At 41.5% G+C, this 22,490-nt stretch overlaps 1 protein-coding gene across 6 annotated transcripts in view; it reads left to right on the top strand.

Annotated features, from left to right (window-relative positions):
- Positions 1-22,490, top strand: part of GLIS3 (GLIS family zinc finger 3) — a 506,081-nt gene that overhangs the window by 479,708 nt on the left and 3,883 nt on the right. For 4 of the 6 annotated variants that reach the window (XM_061200389.1, XM_061200385.1, XM_061200388.1 and 1 more), the window contains 2 exons: positions 15,001-15,183; positions 16,079-20,292. In XM_061200389.1, coding sequence (XP_061056372.1) covers positions 15,001-15,183; positions 16,079-16,215 — 320 coding nt within the window. In that variant the 3' untranslated portion in view covers positions 16,216-20,292. Of the gene's footprint in view, positions 1-15,000; positions 15,184-16,078; positions 20,293-22,490 lie in introns of those variants that run through there. The other 2 variants (XR_009702085.1, XR_009702086.1) reach the window with 1 other exon arrangement.

Below are 22,490 nucleotides of genomic sequence, written 5' to 3'. Positions count from 1 at the left end.
TTGTATAGTATAATACTTATGGGAACTTGTCATTTTTTAATCATTCCACTGTTGAAAGACATTTATGGTTTTTTCCACTTTTTGCTTTTATTAACAATGCTATATTAAATCTCCTTATGTATATTGTGTGTTTACATAAGTACTCTCACACACATATATATCTCTTTGCATTCTTTCTTTAGTAAATATTTCTGAAAGAGAAATTGCTGGATGAATGGGTATGCACATTTTAAAGCTGGATAGATACTGCCATATATTCCTTCACAAAGTCCATACCAATTTAGACTCTCACCAGCAGTGCATTAGAGCGCTCATTTCCCCACCCTAGATATTGTCAGTCATTTTTTATTATTTTTGTTTGTTTTTTAAGTGTTTTGAAATTTTTTTTGAATTTTATACAGCAGGTTCTTATTACTTACCCGTTTTATACACATCAGTGTATACATGTCAATCCCAGTCTCCCAGTTCATCCCACCACCACCACCACCAGCCCCCTGTCAGTCATTTTAATACCTGCCAATTTGTACAGAAAAGTTGTTTTGATTTTTCCTTTGGTTAGTAATGTGACTGAACATCTTTTAATATTTTTATTGAGCTCTAAAGGTAGTTAAGTTATAATAGGAATTAAGTAACAGGAGCCACTACTTGGTTATCTATATTATTTATTAAGTAGTTCACTTGCTCTTTCACCTGCCAGTCAGGTTGTGTCATTGGCAGCATGACAGTTTGTTTTCTTAACTGGAACGCAAAAATTTATTGAAGAGAAGGAAAAGATCCAGAAAATTTCTGTTTCATTGACTACCGTGACTTCTCTGTCAGTTAACTTAAAAACTACAGAAAAGTGTTTAATGAACATTATTACAGATTTAGTGCTTTTTCATTCTTTGGGGGAAGCAATGACATTTTTTCCAGAAGCAAATGTTTTGTCTTATATCTGAAACTCATGAAGTTTAGCCTCTAATGAATAGAGATCTTAAAATCAAGTTAAATATTGTCTTATAACTCTATTTTAGGGGCTGCTCATTTGAACTCTTCAGGTCTGAACATACTAATGGCAATCCGTGTCTTGTAATTCTTGTATTTTTAGTTACAGTTTTCCTTGTAAATATGATAAGCAACTCATCGTTTAGAAGAAAAAATATGAATAGCTTTGGTTGGAGTTTCCTTAAAGGGAAAACCCACACACACATCAGAAACATCTTGTTACTGGTAGCAAGGCCACTGTGTTAATAAAACAGAACAACAACAATAAAACACTAGAATTGGCTTGATCTGTGCCCATTCAGGTCATCTGGGCTCAGACCATGTTGCAAAACAGTCTTAGTTCCCTTAGAATTTCTAGTTGATTTACTTACAATTGTGAGTGCTCTTTCTCATTACAGAAAGTTTCGCTTTCTAACCAGATTGCTCTGACTAAACTCTCTATTTCGTTCTTTTGTAAGGTCTTTGAGAACTAGACCTTAAAGATGCAAGTCTGTTGAAGTAGAACACTCAGGCATTTTTCTAGATCATTTAAGTGTAACGACCAGCCACTCCTCTCCTACATTCCTCCGCAAACCCAATCTCATATCACACATCCCAAAGCAAAGCCTTTACTTCAGATTCTTAAATTCTGTCATCAGAATGGCAGAATGATTCAGGGGATCTGAATTAGCCAAATATTTACCCCAAGGTTGTTTGTGTCTGTGGATCTGGGCTGATGTAGTGTTTTTATCAATACCATTGAGGTCAGTGATAGTACATAGATTTATATTGCAATATATGTTTTATAAATTACTCTTAGGTACAAGATCATTGTCAGGGCATGGTAGCTATAAAGAAACTGCTCGATAAAATATTTGTTGGATGAATACCTGAATCCTCATTATAACTTTATGAAGAGAGTAGGAAATATATTTGTGCTCCTATTTAGAGATGAAACTCAGATTAGTTGACTAAGTTCCTTGACCTTGGGATGCTTTCCTAAAAGAGTGCAAAGTGTTCTGTGGATGAGTTGAGCCACTTAATTCTCCTGCCCACTCTTGTTCCTCTTCAGGTTTAGTGGCCTCCTGGCATCCAGCAGAAAATGGTGGCTTGGAGCAGCAAAACTCTCCAGGTCATCTTGACAGGGCCAATTGCATTTCCATTGTCTTTGTTTCTTCCTCCATTAAAAGAAAATTTCACTGTTAGAAAGGGAAGTCACTTTATTTTTCTGAAACTCCTGATAGGCTATTATGTACAAAGTTCATAGATCAAAATCTTTGAGCTCAGTTGTGCTTCCTCTTACCATCAGTATCTTCACCAAAGGCTCTATATGTAAGTATCACTCACTCATCCATTTATTCATTCTCAAATATTCAGCTCCTATTATGTGCCAGGTCCTGCTTGGGGTGCTAAAGCTACATCAATAGAGAAAGCAGAAGTCCCTGCCTGTCCTGAGCTTATATCTAAGGAATGGTTCTTGGCAAGCAAAACCTTTGAACTCAACCGTGAGACAGTATTCTTCATGGTCCATATGTAGGCAAGGAATCATGTCATCTATTTAATCCCTGTAGTACATGGCACATTCGAGATGCCTAATACATACTTTAAAATCGAGAGTTTGGTGTGCAGTGGGATGAGAGTAAGCAGGAAAGGAAAGACCCTGTAGACTAGACACACTCATCAGAGTGTGACCCCCAGGTGGCAGTGGGAAGAAGGCTGTCTAGCTGGAGGGGTGGAGCAGAGGATGGCAGATCATAAATTGAGTTATCCACATTAGTAGTCAGTGTCCCCAAGGTTTGACAAGATGAAAAGGCAAGTTTCCTGGTAGCCAGATGGAAAGGAGTGACAGGAATTTGGGGATCCAGTGACATACATCAGGTTTTACAAATGCAGAGTCCACTCTGCTTTCTTAAACCCACCTATATAGATTTCTTTTACTTCAAGCCCAGATTTCATCTCACTATAATATTCTAGACAGCAGATTTGGGGGAAGCTTAACAGTATGTAACAAGGACTTAGCTGTGAGGCAGAGGTTCAGCAGGAGAAACAATCAAGCCATTGGTGCAAATGTGAGATGGTGCCCACTCTTAGAGAGATTAGGATGCTGGAAAGTTGTATAGTCATAGACTTGGATTCGGGGAAACAAGAAATCACCTAGTTGGTGGAGCGGATATAACGTGGGAGTTTGGTTACAGCTAGACAGCAGAAGTCTAGGCCACAAGATCAGTGTGGGACCAACAGTAAGCCCAGAACTTCTGAGTCACTCAACTGAGGTCCCGTGATTGCACCTTGCCCAAGAAGAGAATGGTACTGGGGTGGGGAGGGAGATCATCCTCATCTATATCTGTAATCTAAAGTCACTTTGGGACAGTCGTCATTGCTTTATCCCCAAGAACCCCCAGAGTCCAGCAGAAAGGGCTGGGGGTGAGCCCAGGGGGAAGAGATGCCCATACAAAGAGCTCTCCTCCTCCATTTCAAATGAAATCAGAGCTGTTCTGTTTTTTCCTATTGGTGTTCCATTTGGAAAACTTGCCAAAGATTGAAAATCATGTAAAGATGTTCTTAGGGCTTCTAAACCTTTAGCGTAAGAAACACCTTATTAACATGAACACTCCCAGGCCCTTCACCCAGAAGTTCTGATTCACTGTGTCTGTCGTAGAGCCCAGGTGGAGCTGATGCTGTGGCCCCCACTTTAACAACCACAGGCCTAGACCCTAAGTGTAGGACTTAGTGCCACCTCACCGTGCTTCCCCAATCAGAGATAATCCAAAGGAAGCAATTGGCCAGCGACTGAGGAAATACTTTCCAGCTTCCTTCTCCCTTTACCTTCCGGGGAAGTCCTGTAAATGCAGCACAACCTAAAAGCTGTAGAGGACCAGGGTGGCTCTCGGGGGAGGCTGCAGCATTTCATGTTAATGTCCCTTTTAGTCTCTATCTGGAATCCTCTTCTCTTCCAGACCTTTCTTACAGCAAAGCTTGCTTGGAAGGACAAGGACAGACAGAATTAAATTTTCATTCTTTGCCGTGCTTTCCTTGTTCTGTTTTTGGCTCAAGTACTCCTGAGTCAAAGGGCTGCTTGTGAACTTTATGCAACAGAGCTTGACACAACCGAGGGCAAATTTACCTTTGTACTCAGAGAATGTAGGATGATAAGTAACACCAGGCTTATAATGAGACAGTAGGGGCTGGAATTTTCAGTGTGTTTTACTGTATGCAAAATATTTTCACACTTATTATTTCATTTGATCCTTGTAGCCACCTAGGAGGGTTATATACACCAGCAACAGAGTAACCCCCTCTCATAGAGAAATTCCCAACTCATTCCTTTCAACCTTGACCCGTGGCCAAAGTGTTTACTTCACACACCCATCAGACTCAGAATGTCCAACTCCTCCACCCTTCATTCTGGGCTTTGTATGTATCCAGGATTTTTGAGTCATAGGCGGGTGATGGAGTACAGGAGGCAAATCATGGGCAACTGGGTACTGAATCTCTTTCCGTTTGTTCCCTGTGCTTCTCCCCCTCCCTACCATGAGGATCATGCTGCCACAATAGTATTATTTTCCCCCTTTTATCAATAGGGACTCATAGGCTCAGGGAGGCTATGGTTTCCTCAAGGCCACACAGCCAATAAATGACAAAGCTGGCTTTAATATCCATGTTAAGAATCTTTGGGTCTTCTGGTTTTGAGCGTCTCTGTTTTATATAATTGCCATATGTGCATTGTCATTATCAGAATTCACTGAACCATTTTACTGTAACTGTATATACCCACACATGGCAATTACTGAGACACATTGCAATTAGTTTACTTCGGCAGCTTATCATTCTGAGAATTTGGAAGCCATAGGACACCACGCATTAGGGTTTTGGTTGGGTTGAAGATATTTTAATGAAAATCGATTACATCTTTTAACCAAAGGGGTTTTATACATGCCTTCCTTCTCACTCTGCTTTCTCCCATTTCCTTTTTGCCCTTTTCAGCAAAATGCTCTGCCCACTCTCATCCCCTTATTTGAAACTTTGCAGACATCAGTAGCAGACCATCTTCCTCTTCCCCTACCCCAGGTGTACAACTTGGAGAGCGAGTGTGGCTCACAGTAATAAATGCTGTTAGCAGCTGCTGCAGACCAGGTGAGGTTCTGTGAGGTGCACGAGCAGAGGAGAGCACCCAGAGTGTGCAGAAGGCATCTCTCTGTGGCCTGCAGGCTAGTGGTAGAAACTATAGTTGAAAATCGCCCCACTTCTTGGAACCAGGTGGACTTGTCTAACTTGAAGCCCTCATGCTGCAACCCATCTGACCAGGGGCTAGGGGACCAGGAGGTTGCTCCACTGGTCAGCTTTCCAACCACTGTAACCTGGTTCCTTCAAAAGGAATGTGCCAAATGGAATGTTCAGGGTTATTATTTCCATTATTTTCCTTTTTCTTAGTACAGTAGTTGCTTAAATGTCAGTCTTAAATAGCTCGAGTGCTTTGCAAGCTGGTTTAGTTCTCAGCCCGAAGAAAAATCTGTCTTGCTAACACAGTCTGTGAGCTGTTCCTGTAGCTTCCCCATTTATAGACTCCATATTAAAACGAAGAGTCGGTTCTCCATCACTTCCAGGGAGGAAGCTTAGTAGAGTTCTGACTACATGAAGACCTGGCTGAGGTTGTTGGCCAAGACCAGGAGCTAAGGGGGAAAATGGCAACCAAACTGTGGAGGCTTCACTTCAGCATCATTTTATACCTAAGGGTGGTGGGTTATGAGAGATAAATTGCTTAAGAATTGCATGTGCATTATACAGAATCTACAAATACTGCTAAGCTTATATCATGGTAGTAATAATTGCTACTATTTACTGAGGGCCTACTACATGCTGGGGAATGCACTAGATGCTTTTATAAATGCTCTCATGTATAATGTTTTCCACAACCCTATAAAATAGATATTATTTTAAAAGAAAAGGAGGCTCAAGAAGGAAAATAATTTATGCAAAGACACACAGTTGGTTAATGGGTTATCCAGGCTTTGAACCCAGATCCAGGTAGTTCATGCAATGGATAGAAATAAAATAGTGACTAAATCAGAAAATTGGCCAAGAGAAATTTCCAAAATGTCTCTGTTTCTACTCTTCAGGGTTTTTTGAATTTTTCAGTGTTTAGGTAATTTCATCAATTTTGTTAATTAATTCAATGCTTTTCTCCCTAACGAAAATGTTTATATTTTATGAAATGTTGATCCAGTCTGAGTAACTTTGCCTATGTGACAGTGAGGGACCTCAACAAAAATGGCAAGATTTTGTTTAAAATGATTTGTCTGTGAGCTTAAGCCCTAATAGTCTCTATGAACTGTTACCAAACAGACCAGAGTTTGAGTCCTAGTTCTGAAACTTGGTAGCTATGAGGATTTAGGTAAGTTATTTGAACGTTTTTGTTTCCTTGTCTATAAACTGGGGACAATATTACTTAACTCAAAAGTTGATGTAAGTTAAAAAGAATGAAGTATTGCCATTTGCAGCAACATGGATGAATCTAGAGAATATTATACTTAGTAAAGTAAGTCAGACAGAGAAAGACATATTATATGATATCACTTATATGTGGAATCTAAAAAATAATACAAATGAATCTATATACAAAACAAAAACAGACTCACAGACATAGAAAACATACTTACGGTTACCAAAGGGGAAAGGTGGGGGGCAGATAAATTAGGAATATGGGATTAACAGATACAAACTGCTATACATAAAATAGATAAACAACAAGGATTTACTGTATAGCACAGGGAACTATATTCAATATCTTGTAATAACCTATAATGGAAAATAATCTGAAAAAATATATATATATCTGAATCGTTTTGCTGTATACCTAAAATTAACACAATATCGTAAATCAACTATATTTCAGTTTTTAAAAAAGTTGTAAAAATGAAGATTTTCTATTTAAAACACCTAAGATAATGCCTATCTCAGAGCAAATAAATATTAGTTCCTCTCCTTCCTTCTGAAAGAATTCTCTGAGGGGTTGGTGTAACACTAATCAAAATGTCTATAAAAATGCCAAAGCAAAGGGACTGCAAATGAGAAAACTCTGGACTTAGTAGAAAAGTATATGATGACTGTTTTAGTCTGCTCCCCATTTGTTTTAAGATAAAGGCTAGATCCATGAATAATTGCAAATAGCTGGATGTTTGTAAATATTAAAATGATTGTATGAATTTTCCACTTTTCTCTTATTTGCACAATAACATATAAACATAGTATTGGTTTAAAGGCAAATGATTCAACTTCCATCTCTTTGTCTATAAAATGAGAACATTTGTTTGAATCACCTACTTATAAGACAGGTATATCAGAGGCTGCCTAAGAAGGAGTTTTTTAAAGTTTTTTAAAAAGGTACCATGTGAGTAATAAGTATATGATTCCCTGGGCCTTTCTATGAGCAAAGTTGGAGAGCATTAAATCATGCTGAGAAGATGTGATGCCAGAGATCATATTCTTATGGCCTTTAAGAGCTTTACCAGAGACTTACCTGTTTTTTTCTCTTTTCTGCTCATTGGCTTGTATCATGGATTGCAGAAGGTATTTAAAGGGGGGAGTGCAAGGGTCCCCAGAGAGTACAAGGGAATGCACAAAGAGCCATAAGAGTGTTGGAGAAGAAGAAATTAGGGTAGCCAAAGGGAGTAGGCCATGCATCTTCTTTCTGTGTCCCTGTCCCTGGAACTCTCTGATTTGAGCCCTCTCGTTCATCACTTAGGCTTATCCATGCCCCTGCACATGCAGCAATCATGACTGAGGCCCAAAACTCTACACTTCCTCAAGTAACCCACAAAATTATAGTCTCTGTGGAAAAATGATTAGAGTTGTAAAGCTCATAAACATACATCCCTGCTTCCACTTGGCTAGCGAAGAGCTGTACCACCAAAAAGCTGAGCACTGCCAGCTCTGCCTCTGTCACTGACATCTGCTTATTCTCCCACCCAGGCACGAATTGATCAGTACCACTGGCAAAAAAAACCCTACTCTGCCAGGGCTGGTCCTCAGCAGAGCTATGGGATAACCTCCTAATTATATCTACCCTCACCAGACAGGGCCAAACAAAAGGAACCATAATCACTACTCTTTTTTAAAAGTTTTGGGAGTGCCCAAACTTCTTTCTTATTTGAGCTTTTTCCTTTTCCTATCTTAATGCAGTCTAGAGAAAAGAGTTGCATCTCTATATATTCCTTAAAGAAAATTTCCTTTTTATTGTCACATATAATATTAAATTGTATTACTTGATTTTTCATTTATATGTTTATCTTTCTTTCTCACTGAAACATAAACTCCAAGAAGGCATGGAGCATGTTTTATGCACCACTGTGTCGCCAGCACTTGAGCAAGTGCTTAGCATATAGGTGTCGACTAAATGAAGGCATAAAAGTTGAAATGTTTGTGTTATTAGAAGAATAGGGAAGAAAAGTGAAAAGAAACATTTGTAGAGTGCTGTGTGCAGGCACATGCTCAGCCCTTCACATGGGTCATCTCTTAATCCTCTTTAATCTTTGCAGTTACCTTATGAAGTAGATACTGTGAACCCCCATTTTATAAAAATACAATAGCAAAGGCAAGCACATGCTTAGCCAGTGTTTCTTCTGAAAGGTCAAGGGGACAGATGACTCCTGAGATTTGGGCAGTATCTGAAAACAACAGTGTTTGGCCTGGATGCCTAAAATGATACTCTCTGATCACATGGGAATTGAAGGGCTTTCCTGTCTGAAGAAATTGTGGGGTCTTGGGAAGCAATTGCTCTCAGCATTGTTTCCAAGGAGCTTCACAAAGGGTCCTGCCCAGCCTGATCAGGCCATACTCTGGTTGAGGAATTAGTTCTGGGGGCCCTTCCTGATGCCTGTGATGGGCTTCACAGGTGGGCTGTCTGCATCTATAAGTTGGCATCATGGTCTGGGCAGAACCTACTGCAGGGAAGGGTCAGTCTTGATTCTGAATGTTGTCCATCCAACTCTTTTCCTGGTGCCCAGAGTTTGGTGGTGGTTCTCAGCCTCACCATAAAGGAGAACAAGAATTTTGTTTTGCAAAGCCATCTGCTATATATATAAACAAACCCAATTGGGGCACAGCTCCTGACATAGCACCTTGACAAAGTTCAGGCTGATGGTATTCATCTCCACCCATAAGTGTAAGGTAGAGCCTCTGTATTGAACTTTATTTCATCATCAAGTGGTAGGGAAATTGGAGACCCACCTATGCTGTTGCCACTCCCACACACACAGTGAGCTAGGCCCAGAGTCTGCAGGAAAGAAAGTGGGTGATGTGTTTCCTTTTCCTTCTCTTACTTCCAGAAAGGAAAGTGGTTCCTGCAGGAGAGCTGAATTGCCCTGGAAGTTTAGCTTAAAACAATGCACATCAGCCCTCATGAGGGTTGTGAGTTGGGTGACCATTATTTATTTACTGAAGTATTTATACTCTGGTTCCTTCTACCAAGACTAGAGTGTAAATTTGTAAGGAAAAGATAAATGTAATAAAGAGTCTAATATACTTCCTATCTTGAACGCCAGGAGTCTAAGAATCATTCATTATCTGTCTTTTATTTAAACTCTTGGTGGGTCATATGTTTTTTTCTCTAGGAATTTAATCAGAAACATTACTGAAAGTCTTTTAAACCTGAGAATGCAGATATCCCTAGAGTTGTGCTGTCCAGTACAGTAGCCACAAGCCACATGTGGCCATTTAAATTTGAATTAATTAAAACTAAATAAAATATAGAAGTTGGTTCCTCAGTCGACTAGCCACATCTCAAGTGCTCAGTAGCCACATGCAGCTACTGTATTGGACAGTGAGATGGAGATCATTTCCATCAACACACAAAGTTCTCTTGGACAGCGCTGCCCTAGAGAATACCCTTCCATTACTGTATTTAGTCATGCGATTCCTTTCTCCTCTAACTTCTTCCACTCCCCTTCCACGTTGGGAAGGAAATCCACATTGTGCTTCATGGGGCTACTTTATCATCATTAAGCAGCAAGAGTAACCATGAACTCCTGATCTAACGGATCATCACAGAGCTGTCAGTGACCCCACATGACAAAGTAAAGAGGAGAGGTTTTTAAGAATGAATTTTACGGCTTCCCTTGTGGCGCAGTGGTTAAGAATCCGCCTGCCAATGCAGGGGACGCGGGTTCAAGCCCTGGTCTGGGAAGATCCCACAGGCTGCAGAGCAACTAAGCCCGTGCACCACAACTACTGAGCCTGCACTCTAGAGCCCTCGAGCCACAACTACTGAGCCCACGTGCCACAACTAGTGAAGCCCACATGCCTAGAGCCCGTGCTCCGCAACAAGAGACGCCACCGCAACGAGAAGCCGGCGCACCACAACGAAGAGTAGCCCCCGCCTGCTTCAACCAGAGAAAAGCCCGTGCACAGCAAGGAAGACCCAATGCAACCAAAAAAATAATAACAATAAAATAAATAAATTTATTTAAAAAAAAGAATGATTTTTAATACTATGTGAGCTCATAGGTAATATTAGGGGAGAAAACAGGATACAAAACAATATGTATAACATTCCAGTTTTGTGTGTATATATCTGGCTATGTCTGAATTGTAGGAATAAAGATAATTTTTCTTTTCTTTGCATATACTATTCTACGTTTTCTAGTTGGTATAATTAATTCAAAATATTTTAATAATTAGAAAAACAAGTTTGTTTTTAGAAGGGAAAAATACTTCCCAAAATTGACAAGAGGAGGAATGATTCTCCTTGACCTTCAGGAGCTACAACTTGAGTAAAGTCAGTTTATCTGCAAGTTCCTCTTCTCCTCCTCCATTCTTGGAGGTAAAATAACTTCTAAAATGGGGGAGGGGTGATTTTCTAACTAAATGTGATGACTAATATTTATTGCCAACATAAACTTATGTGTGCATTCTTCTGCTATTATAAGTGTATGTGTTCTTGTTCCAACTGCATTATCAATCCTCAAGGACAAGGTGTTATCTTCTACTTCTTTGGTCTCTCCAAAAGCACCTTGGCCAGTACTCAGTAACTATCATTGACTGACTGACTGACAGATTGGCTGACTTTGCCATCACTCTTATGTTTTATGCCCACGAAATGTGTTAACATCTTGCTGCATTTTGCTTTGGGTCCTCGAGGTAGTGTTCCTTCCAAACTTACTACATGAAATTCAGCAGCTGGAATACAGGAGCCATTCATCAGAAAATGAGTTAGGCTTTCTCTGGGTTTTTGTGTGTGGCAAGATCCTAATGGAATTTTTTTAAATTTTGTTAGTTTTATGGAAATAGCAGTGGGAAGAGGCTATGTTAAAGCTCTTTGATTTGAGTGACCACAGTCATCCACACCAGTGTATTTGGCATCTCTAGTAACTGGCTTCTTGAAGGGAGGGATTTAATGAAGAGGATTTTCTTTCCCTGAGTTGGCTGTGAGAGTGGTAAAACATGCTGTGGGGCCATTCTGGTTTTGACTGTTTCTCGTGTCAGCCAAGAAAGCCACAGGCAGGAACTACAGTTCACTCGGCCCTCTCACTCAGACCCAGATGGACAGGGGAAACTGGGAGATAGAGCTCAGGATGTTGGGTTTACTATTTAACTTCACCGGGTGTATTTCACTGCATTACGAACCTTTTATACTCTTACACTTTACAGCACTCAAATGTAGATTGAAGCCATGTGAAATTCCTGCCATGTCTTCAAAGCAGGGAGAAGACAGGAAAGAGAGAATGAATTGGTTTTCACAAAAGGCCAGTGGAAGTCTCTATCACGTCCCTGACATACCTGAATGATCAATGTCCCTATTTGGGGAGTTGTGGGAGTCTCTCTTCCTGGAAGGTTAATATTACACTGAGGAATGCTATCAGGGGATATATGAGTGACAAATATGAACAGAGCCAGCATAGGGATATAAATAGCAAATATTGTCTATTTTGTTCAGTGAGTCGACATTACATTCTAATAAACCAACTGTGATGGTTCATGGTAATGTTTTCCTCCTGATGGTGATGCCGTGATTACATGTGCCTGGCCACTGGGTACCCAAAGTCAAGATCAGTCCAAGGAACCTCCCAAACGAAACTGCACATCCCAGGTCTTTCAGCCCACTCAAGTTTGTTGCTGTTTTGAGCCTGCATGGGGGCGAGTGAAGAAATCAGAATGTGTGTCAATTAGTGCAGGATCTAGGAACCAACATGGGAAAGAGGTATATAGCCCAGGTCCCGAGGGCCAAGAATGTTCCAGAGGATTCCACCTGGGAACTGGAAGTGAGCTACATGCCCACTGCCTTGTCCATTCTTAACATTTGGTTATTGTTGAAGGACTTACTTGTTGCCCTTTTGAAAATTTTATTTCTCTTAATAAACATTTTACTTTTGAGAGCTAGATTATTATGATGTAATTTTACTTTTTTATTTTTCTTATTTAGCAAACATATATAAATTATGTTATTAAAATATATTATATAAATATTAATTATATTCTCAGATTATATTGTATAATATGTAAATATTAACTCAATTTAATCTTCATAATAACTCACTAAGTTATAGGTACTACTTTTAATCGCATTTTACAAATTAGAAAGCTGAAATACTGAAAGGCTAAATAATTCACCAAGACTACACAGTTGGTAAGTAGTTGAGCTAGGATTTGAACCCAGGAAGTCTGGCTCCAAAGTACTTGTCCTTCACTGCTATTAAAATTCAGAAAAACATAAAGCCAAAAAAACCCCAAAGACAACTATAAATATATTGCCTTGCAATCTGTCCTATACATAGTCTTCCACATAACTGAACCCAGTCTCCCTATTCAGTTTTGTATCTTGCTTTATTTTCCAACTGAACCTTATAATGGTCTTTCCACGATGTTAACTCCTTGTAAATACTGTTTTCATGGCTACTTAACATTCGCATCAGGTAAATGTACCATGTTCAACCGTTCTCTTATGGTTGGCCATTTTTCCTCCTCGGTTTTCTGTTATGACAGCTAGCGCTGTGATGACTACCTCTTGCAGAATTTCTTCCGTTTTTTCAGAATACACTTTTAGGATACATTCTTGGAAGAAAAATTTCCCTGTCCAGAAGTCTGAACACTTTTAGGTTCTAGATGCAGGTTGTCAAGTGATTTACAGAGGCTTATACTCCTTTGCAATGTCTGCACACTCGCACAGGGGCCTTTGTCACCACTGTCAGTCCAGCACCAAGAATGACTTTCAGAAATCTTTGCTAATGTGATAGGTAGAATATGGTATTTTATCATTGTCTTGATTTTTATTGCTTTAACGGCTAGAGAATTGCCAGTTGTCGATATTGGTTGATAAATTATATGCGTATTTGAGTGATCTGTTTGGGTCCTTTGCCCGTCTGCCTACTGAGTCCATGCAGAAGACTTAGGGCATCAAAAAGAGAAGAGCCAGTAGTTTTCCATTCTTTCTTCTCCTGCCTTGACATGGAATTTCCTTATGTTTTTTCCTAGTCTATACTGCTAACATGAATTTAATCTTCTTCCCAAACCTTATATGGAATTTTCTCTTGATTCTATATAAAGTATACTACTGGTTACTTACAAAGGATATTATTTTGTTTTCTACTGTGAGTGTACCCTGTTCATAAGTCTGTATCCATCCTTCTGTCTTGTATCATAAGCTCCTAGAGGGCTGGTCTGTGGCTTTGTGAGCAGTTCAGCACACATTCTTTGGTGATATTCCTAGCGACCATAGAACAGGCCTCCTGGCCAAGGGTAGTCTGCCTTGAGAGTACTAATCAGAAATGAGAAGGGTGTGAGCGTAATAGGTTGGATGTGTTAGTGTGCCTCAGTTGTACTCAAAGAGAGCTAAAAAGAACCCAAATAGCACCTTCCCTACCTGTTGATAGGTGACTCCATAAGAAGAAGCAGTTCTAGAGGAGGAAAGCACACAGGACTAGGGCTCCAAAGTCCATGAATTAGTTCTGTATTCACCATCGTGTAATGTTTGTGGAAGGAACCCTGGGGCACTTCCTCTACTAATCCCTTGTTTTTTTCACCAGAAACAGAGTCATGATGTCAATAACGGACATTCATAAAGCACTTTCAAATGTGATATATGGATTTCCTTATCCAATGACTTGCTTAATCTTCATAATCACCCAGTGAAATAGACAATGACTTTCACATGTTAGAGTTGAGGAAACAGGTACCAAGAAATAAGGTATTGAATGAAGATTTCATTATATTTTTAAAACCGTATACTCCAGAAAGTAATCTTTTACTTAAATTTATCATGAGACGAGGAAGAGGGAAAAGGTAAGGTATCATGGAAGGTGTGGAGAATCATAGAAAAGGACCACATAGGACCCCAAGGGAAAAACTCCATTGAGTAAGAAAAAAATTGAAAAGATAAATGAAACAAGATTAGCAAAATGTTGATTATTTTCAAATATTAAGAAATCTTTCCACATATTTCTTCATTATATTGTTTATTCACTTCCAGTTTTTCTATTTACTGCAAAGATCAGCAATAATCATAGTTAAGTAAATGGTAGCATATCTGACTATGAGACACTATGTACCTATTCAAAATAATGAGGAAGAAAAGATATAAATGTGTATGAATGTATCTGTTGGAAGTGCAGATGGATAGATCTATGTTGCATTTTTTAAGGTGAGCATTGTTAAGAGCTTTATTCAGATTTTTACGAAATGTGAAAAACAGACTATAGAATAAAAGAAGTTAAGGAAGATGCACTTAAAAACCTGGTGAGAGGGCATGGGGTAGGAATGTCCCCTGAAGGACAGGCCTTCAGTGTCCAGGACTCTTTGGAGAGTCTAGGGAAGGTGTGAAGCCTTTCAGCTTCAGGTACTAGAGCAAGAAATAAAAAGCCCCTGGACGTAGAAGAGCTTCTGCTCAGGTAGTGCATTATGGATGCTTGGTCAGAAGGTTTTGTAGGTGGGCTTAAGGGTTAAAGGCATTTTGTCATATGAAGCCAGGCTGAGTGAGGGTCTAGCCAGGTTGAAATGATCTTCTGAACTTGTGCCCTGCAGTAGCTCAATGCCATGCTTGCATTTCAGGATTTTACGGGCAGCTGCAGACATTCTGCCCCCCACATTACCCTGACTCTCAGAGAACCATGCCGCCTAGCAGCTCCTGCAGTGTGGTGCCTTCCTTCGAGGACTGCCTGGTCCCCACGTCCATGGGCCAGGCTGGCTTTGACGTTTTCCACAGAGCCTTCTCAGCTCACTCGGGCATTACAGGTGTGTTGGTGTCTGTGACTTAGACACTCGGGCAGACAAGCAGGTGAGATCAGGTGGGTTTCCCGTGACCAGCCTGGACTAGACTTGACCCAGCACATGACCGCATCAAATCCTGTTCAGTCTGCCCGTGAAACGTCTCTCCTCTTATCTTCCTCTCCAGCCCTTCTCCAGCCCCACTTCCACCACCCTCGTTCAGGTGCCATCATGTCTCTCCCAGACTTAGGCAACGGCCTTCCAACAAGTTCCTTGAGTCAGCTCCTTATCTTTACCATTCTGCCCTCCGAGCTACCGTAACCATTGCCTTCCAAAAATGAAGGATAAAATAAGGTACTTTCCTGTTCAGCTACCTTCAGTAGTTTGTAGTTTCCCAGAGAATAAAGTCGACTGTCCTCAGCAAGGCGTTCGAAGCCCCCAGGAGTTGAGCCTGATGGAACTCTCCGGACCTGCGCTCATGTCTCATGTGCCCTCCTCACATGTCTCCCTACATGCTCTGTACCTGAGCTTTGCCAGCACACTTGGCCCCATGTGCCCCCTCTCTGTCTTCGCTCCCTCTTTCCTCCTCCTGGAATGTTCTTTCTTTATCTCTCCGTCTGTGAGAATCCCATCCTTTTTTATGGCTCAACCGTAATATCACCTCCTTTTTGAGGCCGCCCTCACTATTCCCTACAGAACTTCACTTTTATTGCTACTCAGCCCATCTCTTGTGCCAAGTCCTATTTTAGCCACCTGCCTGCACATCAGCCTCTTCCCCACCTAAGGAGCCCGAGGACAGGGAGACCTGCTGAAGGGCCTGGCCCGGCACAGTTTCCTCCTCAGCCCCAGCCAGCATTTGCTCCCTGCGTGCCCGGCGTCTGCGACAAGGTAGCAGTTGACTTGTGCACTCTTTCTCTTCCAGTGTGTGATCTACCTTCGGGTTCCTCAAGCCTTTTTGGGGAGCCTCTTCGCAGTGGACCTGAAGACACCACGTTCTTGCAGATCAGCGCTGTGGATCGCTGTCCTAGCCAGCTCTCCTCTGTCTATACTGAAGGCTAAAAGCTCCCCTGGCCTCCACTACCACTGGCGTCCAGAATCTTTTTGTTCCTTGCCACCTTTTCTTCTTATACTTTCACAGACTGTAAGAAAAAGGATGTCAAGCGAATCAGCGGAACCTGCCAAGTCCCAGGTGTGTCTTTGGAGGGCAGGGCTGAATGGTCAGAGCTGGGCTTTGTAGGTGTGTTTTCAGCTGCTCCTTTTTCTCCCTGGGTTTGCCGGTGACCAGCACGACTCTTTTCAAAGGGAATTCAGAGTCTCACTCTACCAGATACCTGTTACCTCCTGGCTGCCAACCTTCACAGGACACCAGTGAGATGATGTGCACATGGAAGTATAATTTGGGGATTTGCTGAAACTCCAAACACGGAAGGGCGACTCAAATTGCCAGAAGCACAGTGAACTGCCCCACCCAAGAGCCAGGCACAGCAAGGGGAACCCACTTCCAAAGCACAGCATGGGCCCAGCTCTTGGAGGACCCCAGGTTTCCCAGCGCCGGCCTGGCATCCAGTGAGCTGGCTGCCTCTCTCCTCTTAGATATTCCCACGCTAACCAGTTGCTTTCAGTGTTTCTCCAAAAGCAAAATGAGAAGGTTCTGTCAAGCACAGGCCCTTGAGAAGCACTACAACTTGTTTTATATTCATGCAACCTCTCTTAGTTCTTTGATTTTAAAGACTTGTTATTTACGTCTACTTTTTAAAGGAAAAAAATATTTAGAGGTCTGTTCTTTGGATGGAAATAATTATTTTAATCCCCCCAGCTACGTACACCTTGCCTCCACTGTGGCTCTGCTTGCCTGCACCCTGCAGCACCTGTGAGCGCCCGGAACATTAGTGTTGCATTAGCAAAGGCTCCCTGAGGGACATGGGGTAGGCCACCCTCTTCCCAGTGCTGCCACAGAGACCCTCGTGGGTTGACTCTTCAGTGGCTCCACCTCGAAGACATTTTTCAAAGGAAAAGGTCACTTGACTGGCTCACCCGTGGCCTCCGCTCTGGTGCTCTGCCCAGGGACCTGCTAGAAGCTGTGAGAGCAGGGACACACGGAGGTGTGCTCCTGGGTTCTCAGAAAACCAAACTAGAGGTGCCTGATGTCTGGCTACTTTGCACAGCCTCTGCTCCCTCCGTTAGGATCTCCCCTCACCTGTCTGTCTGTTGCTCCCTTGCCTTCCTTCTCTCCCTCTTTTTACATCGCTCTCACCCTCTTCTTGACTGTGGTTCAGACATGCCCACCACCCGCCATTGCCTGCTCACCACCTCTGAGCAAGGTCTGGCCAAAGGCAGGTAGAGGGGACAGTTCCGGAAAGGTGGCCAGAAGGAGGCAACCTTTCTGTCTGAAACTCTGTTTTGAGGGCCTGGCATTTACCCAGAGCTCTCGGCCATTTGATCTCAAACCTGAATAGGATGCCATTTTCTGTGACTCCTTTATCAAGCTATTAAAAAGATCCAGAGTCCTATGACATAGGCTATAAAAATTGCCAAAACCCCAAAACACCTGGTAGATTCTGACATTCCAGTACTATGACCTCTCATGATTTCTTTTCTCTCTCTTTAAAAATGTTCTCTGAGGGAAAATGAAACAATGCTATTTGTCAAACTGGGATAATTATAATCTTCAACAAGACAATTAAACAGCTTGGTGTCAGACTTGGGATCTGGTGACAGTTTTTATCCTGACAGACATGTCCTTCCAGTCTGGCTGCACGGTCGGTAGTGTTCTGCCTGATTCCGGACTTCATTCTGACACGAAGTAGAATCAGCCGAATAAAGAACAAAGTGCAGGGTCCGTTTTGACAGTGCACTCAGTCAGTCTAGTTTCTCTGGCTAGTGGGCTCTGATCTGAGGAGAGCCATCATGCAGACATCCGTGTCTGCAAAAGAGACAAGTCATTCACTTTACAAAAATCTGCTCTGCTTTACAAAAGAATTCACGTCAGGCTTTCTTTCCACATGAGTTCTCAGACGGCACACAAAGTCCCACCCCTCTGGCAGGCTTTGTGGGTTGTGTCACTTGGCCTAAACAGGGACCATGTCCTTTGTCACACCCTGCAGGGAAGGGAAAGCTCTGGTATCTTAGAGAGACAATCTATTCATTCTAAATCCTGGAGCCTCTACAGGGAACTCAAAACACATTTCATTTGTGTGATGAGGAGGAAAAAAATGGAAAGGCAAGGTTGTTACTGCAGATGATGTTGTCTGCCTGCCTGTGGCTTCTTGCTATAATTTAAGGTGAAAACAGGTTAGGAGGACAAAGCCAGAAGCTGAACCTCAGAAACTTTGGCTGGAGGAGATCCTCGTGCACATCTCTAGTCTCCCTGTTGGCCTCACTGAGGCCCGAGGGCACCAGGGGGTGCCAGACAGCAGCTGCACCTGTGGGGCCTCCTTCCCCAGCAGGAATTGGCAGAGGGAGCGGGCCCAGTGCAACCTGCGATGCTGAGTGGCCCTCACTCCCCTTCCATGTTTCCCCTCAGCTGCAGGTTTGAGCTCAGGGCCCCAGGACATGACACCTCCAGGTTCCTTGTAGACAACACACGCTGCCCTGAGATTCCAGAATCTCGCCTGACCTTAAAATTTGTTCCTTGCTTGCTTTCACACTGCACAAGATTTATATATGCTTTCATCATTATGTTTGTAGCAGTAAAAGTAGAAACTTCAAAAACTCATTTCCTTCCATTTCCTGGTCTTTTTACTCTTGATATGTAACCATTTTCGTAAACATCAGAAGAGAGATTGTCATTCCCCTTTTTTAAAAGACTGGTGCTTGTGAAAATACACACAGCGGCAAGGCCAATTATCCTATTACATTAAAAAAAAAAAAATCAGTATGCCTAGAGACATTTCACTTGCTGCATTGTCTTAATTCCCTAAAGGGACTGCATCAAAATGTAAGTTGTAATTTAGCCTCTGATCAGCTGCTAAATATTATTTAAATATTTACTAGTCCTGTGGGGTATCTCCCATTACCCATGTCTACCCCAAATTATTTAGGTGATTCCAAAATGAACAAAAGGTCTTCAGTCAATCACAGCAAAGTTTCCACTGATAAAACAGAGCTTTGGTGTTGTTCTGTTGTTTTTAAATTAGCAGCTGTCAAGCACATTAGCATACTAGAACAGAGGTAAGTGTTCAACCCCCTATCCAAGAACCTTGCTTCCCAGTTGCCTTGAAGTATTGGGAATAGTGATTGTAAATGTCCAATTTAATTATTTGGTATTTTATTTGACTGTTTCGACCGTGTCATTTTATAGCAGCATTTTTAATGGCACTTTTTGTTGGTGGTGTGGAATTTCTGTGGTTACATTTTTTTTTTTTTTTTTTTGCAATGAGTAAAGGAAAAAAAACACTCATTGGGGAGATGGTGAGTGTAAGAAAGAAGAGATTTATTTTGTACAGACAGCAGAGCATCCTGTGTAATGTTGCTGACATAAAGCACTTTGGGGGGAAAAAGTGGAAATCTGTTTCCCATAAATCACACAGACTCTTGTACATAGTTATATACACTCACGTAGAGAAATGAACTGCATATATCATACTGGATATGGGGCTGATTTTACTCTAGGGGCACATCTGGTGCTTATTGTCATAAATCTTTTAAAGAATTAGGTACACTTTTTTCTATTAATATGTATAGTTTTGTGATTTGTCACAGTTATGTTTCATATAATCATAAGTTATTTTGTCTTGTTTCATGAAGTCCTTTTTTTATGTCGAAAGTAAAATGAAGGGATTGTGCACTTGGTACATAATAAAACTGGAAATAGAGGATGCGCCCACCTGCCTGAAATCCTCCTTTAGCATGTCGTTTTAAAACACGATGGCAACAACCATTTTTTGTTTGTTTGTTTTATTATTTTGTTTAGTTTTACCATCCGCCTCAGTCATATTGGATCGGTAATTATAATTAAAAGCAGATGGGGGTGGGGGAGGGAGTGTCCAAGGCCAGTTTTAAAATGACGCATCGCTTTGGGCCAGAGCTGCAGCCTGGATTTAATTATAGATATGAGGACGAAATGGCAGTAAAAATGAATGTGTCCCTGAATCCTTTACATGTTGGGAGTGTCCATAAATAAAACATGAAGTTTTATTTCATCAGATTTAATTAAAGCTTTTATACATGTTTTATTGGTTATTCTATTAATCTGCTTCAAAAACTGGATAAATGTGTGCTAGGGTTTGGGGTTTATTTGTGCCTTTTCAATGTAGTGCTACATCATGCTTCAGAAATGCCTCTAGTGCATGGTCCTCCAGGTGATGGGGTTTCGGCATGCTGGCCATTGGAGTGGGCCCTTTCTGCCCAGTTTTCCTAAAACCCTGCCAAGAAAGACACAAGCATCAGCTTCCTGTGAACTAATACCCTGACCTTTAAGTCCTCTGATTTCCCAAAGGAGAAAGGGGCAGTTATCATTTCCCTGATTCCTTGTCCTGTCTGATCGGCTTCTTTCCTCAGCTCCCATCCTTAGGGGGCAGGGAAGGGGAAAGGGTTGTCAGGACGCTCACACATCTGACTGACCCGTGAGCCAAGCACAGCACTCTAAATAAAAGACATCACATTATCTCAAGGCTTATTCTTAGAAAATTGACAGTTTTCTCACTGAATTTTTAAGACTTGAGAATTATGTTAATGGAAGATACAGAGCAGAAGGGATGATGGCTCCCATGCACCTCATCTGGCTCTTCAAGGTGCTGGGGGAACATGCAGCAAACTCATGTGGCTCAGGCTTTGGAGGTGAAAATAGTGCCGACTGACAAGACACAAAGTGTCTCTACTCCCTAGAGGGAGGCAGCTGGTGGGAGGGTGATTTGGTCCAACCTCTTTGGAGGACGGTGTGGCATTAACTGGTAGAGTTGAAGATACACATACCCTGCTATCCAACAATTCCATTCCTCTCTTGGGAGTCAATGGTGGCTCAGATATAAGATGTCCAATGCTATCTACAATGGCCAAAAACTGGAAATGACCCAACTGTCCACCAACAGTAAAAAGAATAAGTGAACTGTGCTAAAGTAATGAAATGTAATGCAATGCAGCAAAGGCAGTCACAGACCTGCAGCCACATGCAGTGATTCAGAGCTGAGTCTCATGAACTGTGTTGAAAGAAAATACAAGACAGAAAAGAAAATATACAGTGTTATTCTATTTATACACAGTTCAAAAACAAAATTCAAATATAGAGTTTAGGGGGCAGAAGTGTAAACAACAGCAAGGAATATACTACCACAAAGGTCCAGATACTGGTGAACTCTGGTCAGGAAGAAAGGGCAACCCAGAGTACTCCAGGGGTGCTGACCAACAGTGTTTTATTTCCTGACCCACGTGTTAGGTTAAACAGGTGTTTGTTTTGTAATTTAACTGTGCATACATATTTTTTTAGTTTTTAGTTCAAATGCCAGGGGAGGTCAACTCTTATATCCTCTACTCCCAGGGTCTGCAAACTTTTTCTGCAAAGGGCCAGATAGGACGTACTTTAGGCTTATAGGGCTGTATGATCTCTGTCCCAACTACTCAACTTTGTTGTTGTAGCTCAAAAGCAGCCATAGACAATATACAAACAAATGGGTATGGCTGTGTTACAATAAAACTTTATTTATGGACGCAAATTTGAAATTTCCTATAGTTTTCAGATGTCATGAGATATTTTTCTTCTTTTGATTTTTGTCAACTATTTAAAAATGTAAAAAACATTCTTATTTCACAGGCCATACAAAAAGAAACAAAAAAGGCAGCAGGCAGGATTTGCCATGGGCCATAGTGTTCTGTCCCTAGTCAACTGAGGGAACATTCCCCTGCCCTTCCCATAAATATCTGCCCAAAAAAAATCACAGTGAGGCGCCCCTCTGCTTATTCTTCGGCTATGTTGGGTCTTATTCCTGGAGGAAATTCATGAGTTCTATTGATTAAGCTTTTGTTTGTTTAGATTCTGGGTTCTGCTCCCTGGGATACAGATGAATGCTTAGAGCCTGGAGTGCCACTTGACTTTATCTCTGGATTTGAAGTTTTTAATAAAAAGAACTGGGCATAGAGAAATCTGTGAGAATTGGAAAATGAGCACCCATTCTTTCCAAGCTAACCAAATATTTGCTGGATCTTGGCAGCCATAGCCAACCGTTTCCTCTGAAATGCTGAGAGGTTATAAGTAATGGGAGACTTCATTTTTCTCAGGCCATAGCTCTTATGAGAAGCTGGAGTTGCCTCTCAAAACCTGCAGCATTCTCAGGGAGAGGAGAGTCAGGGTTTTACGTCCAAAGATTCCACCGAGAAATGTTTGGAGCAGAGTCAGGGGG

This window comes from Eubalaena glacialis, chromosome 9, assembly GCF_028564815.1.
Source record: "Eubalaena glacialis isolate mEubGla1 chromosome 9, mEubGla1.1.hap2.+ XY, whole genome shotgun sequence".
Classification (NCBI taxonomy): domain Eukaryota; kingdom Metazoa; phylum Chordata; class Mammalia; order Artiodactyla; family Balaenidae; genus Eubalaena; species Eubalaena glacialis.
Note: the sequence above shows the minus strand (reverse complement) of the source record. Positions and strands in the feature narration are given on the sequence as shown.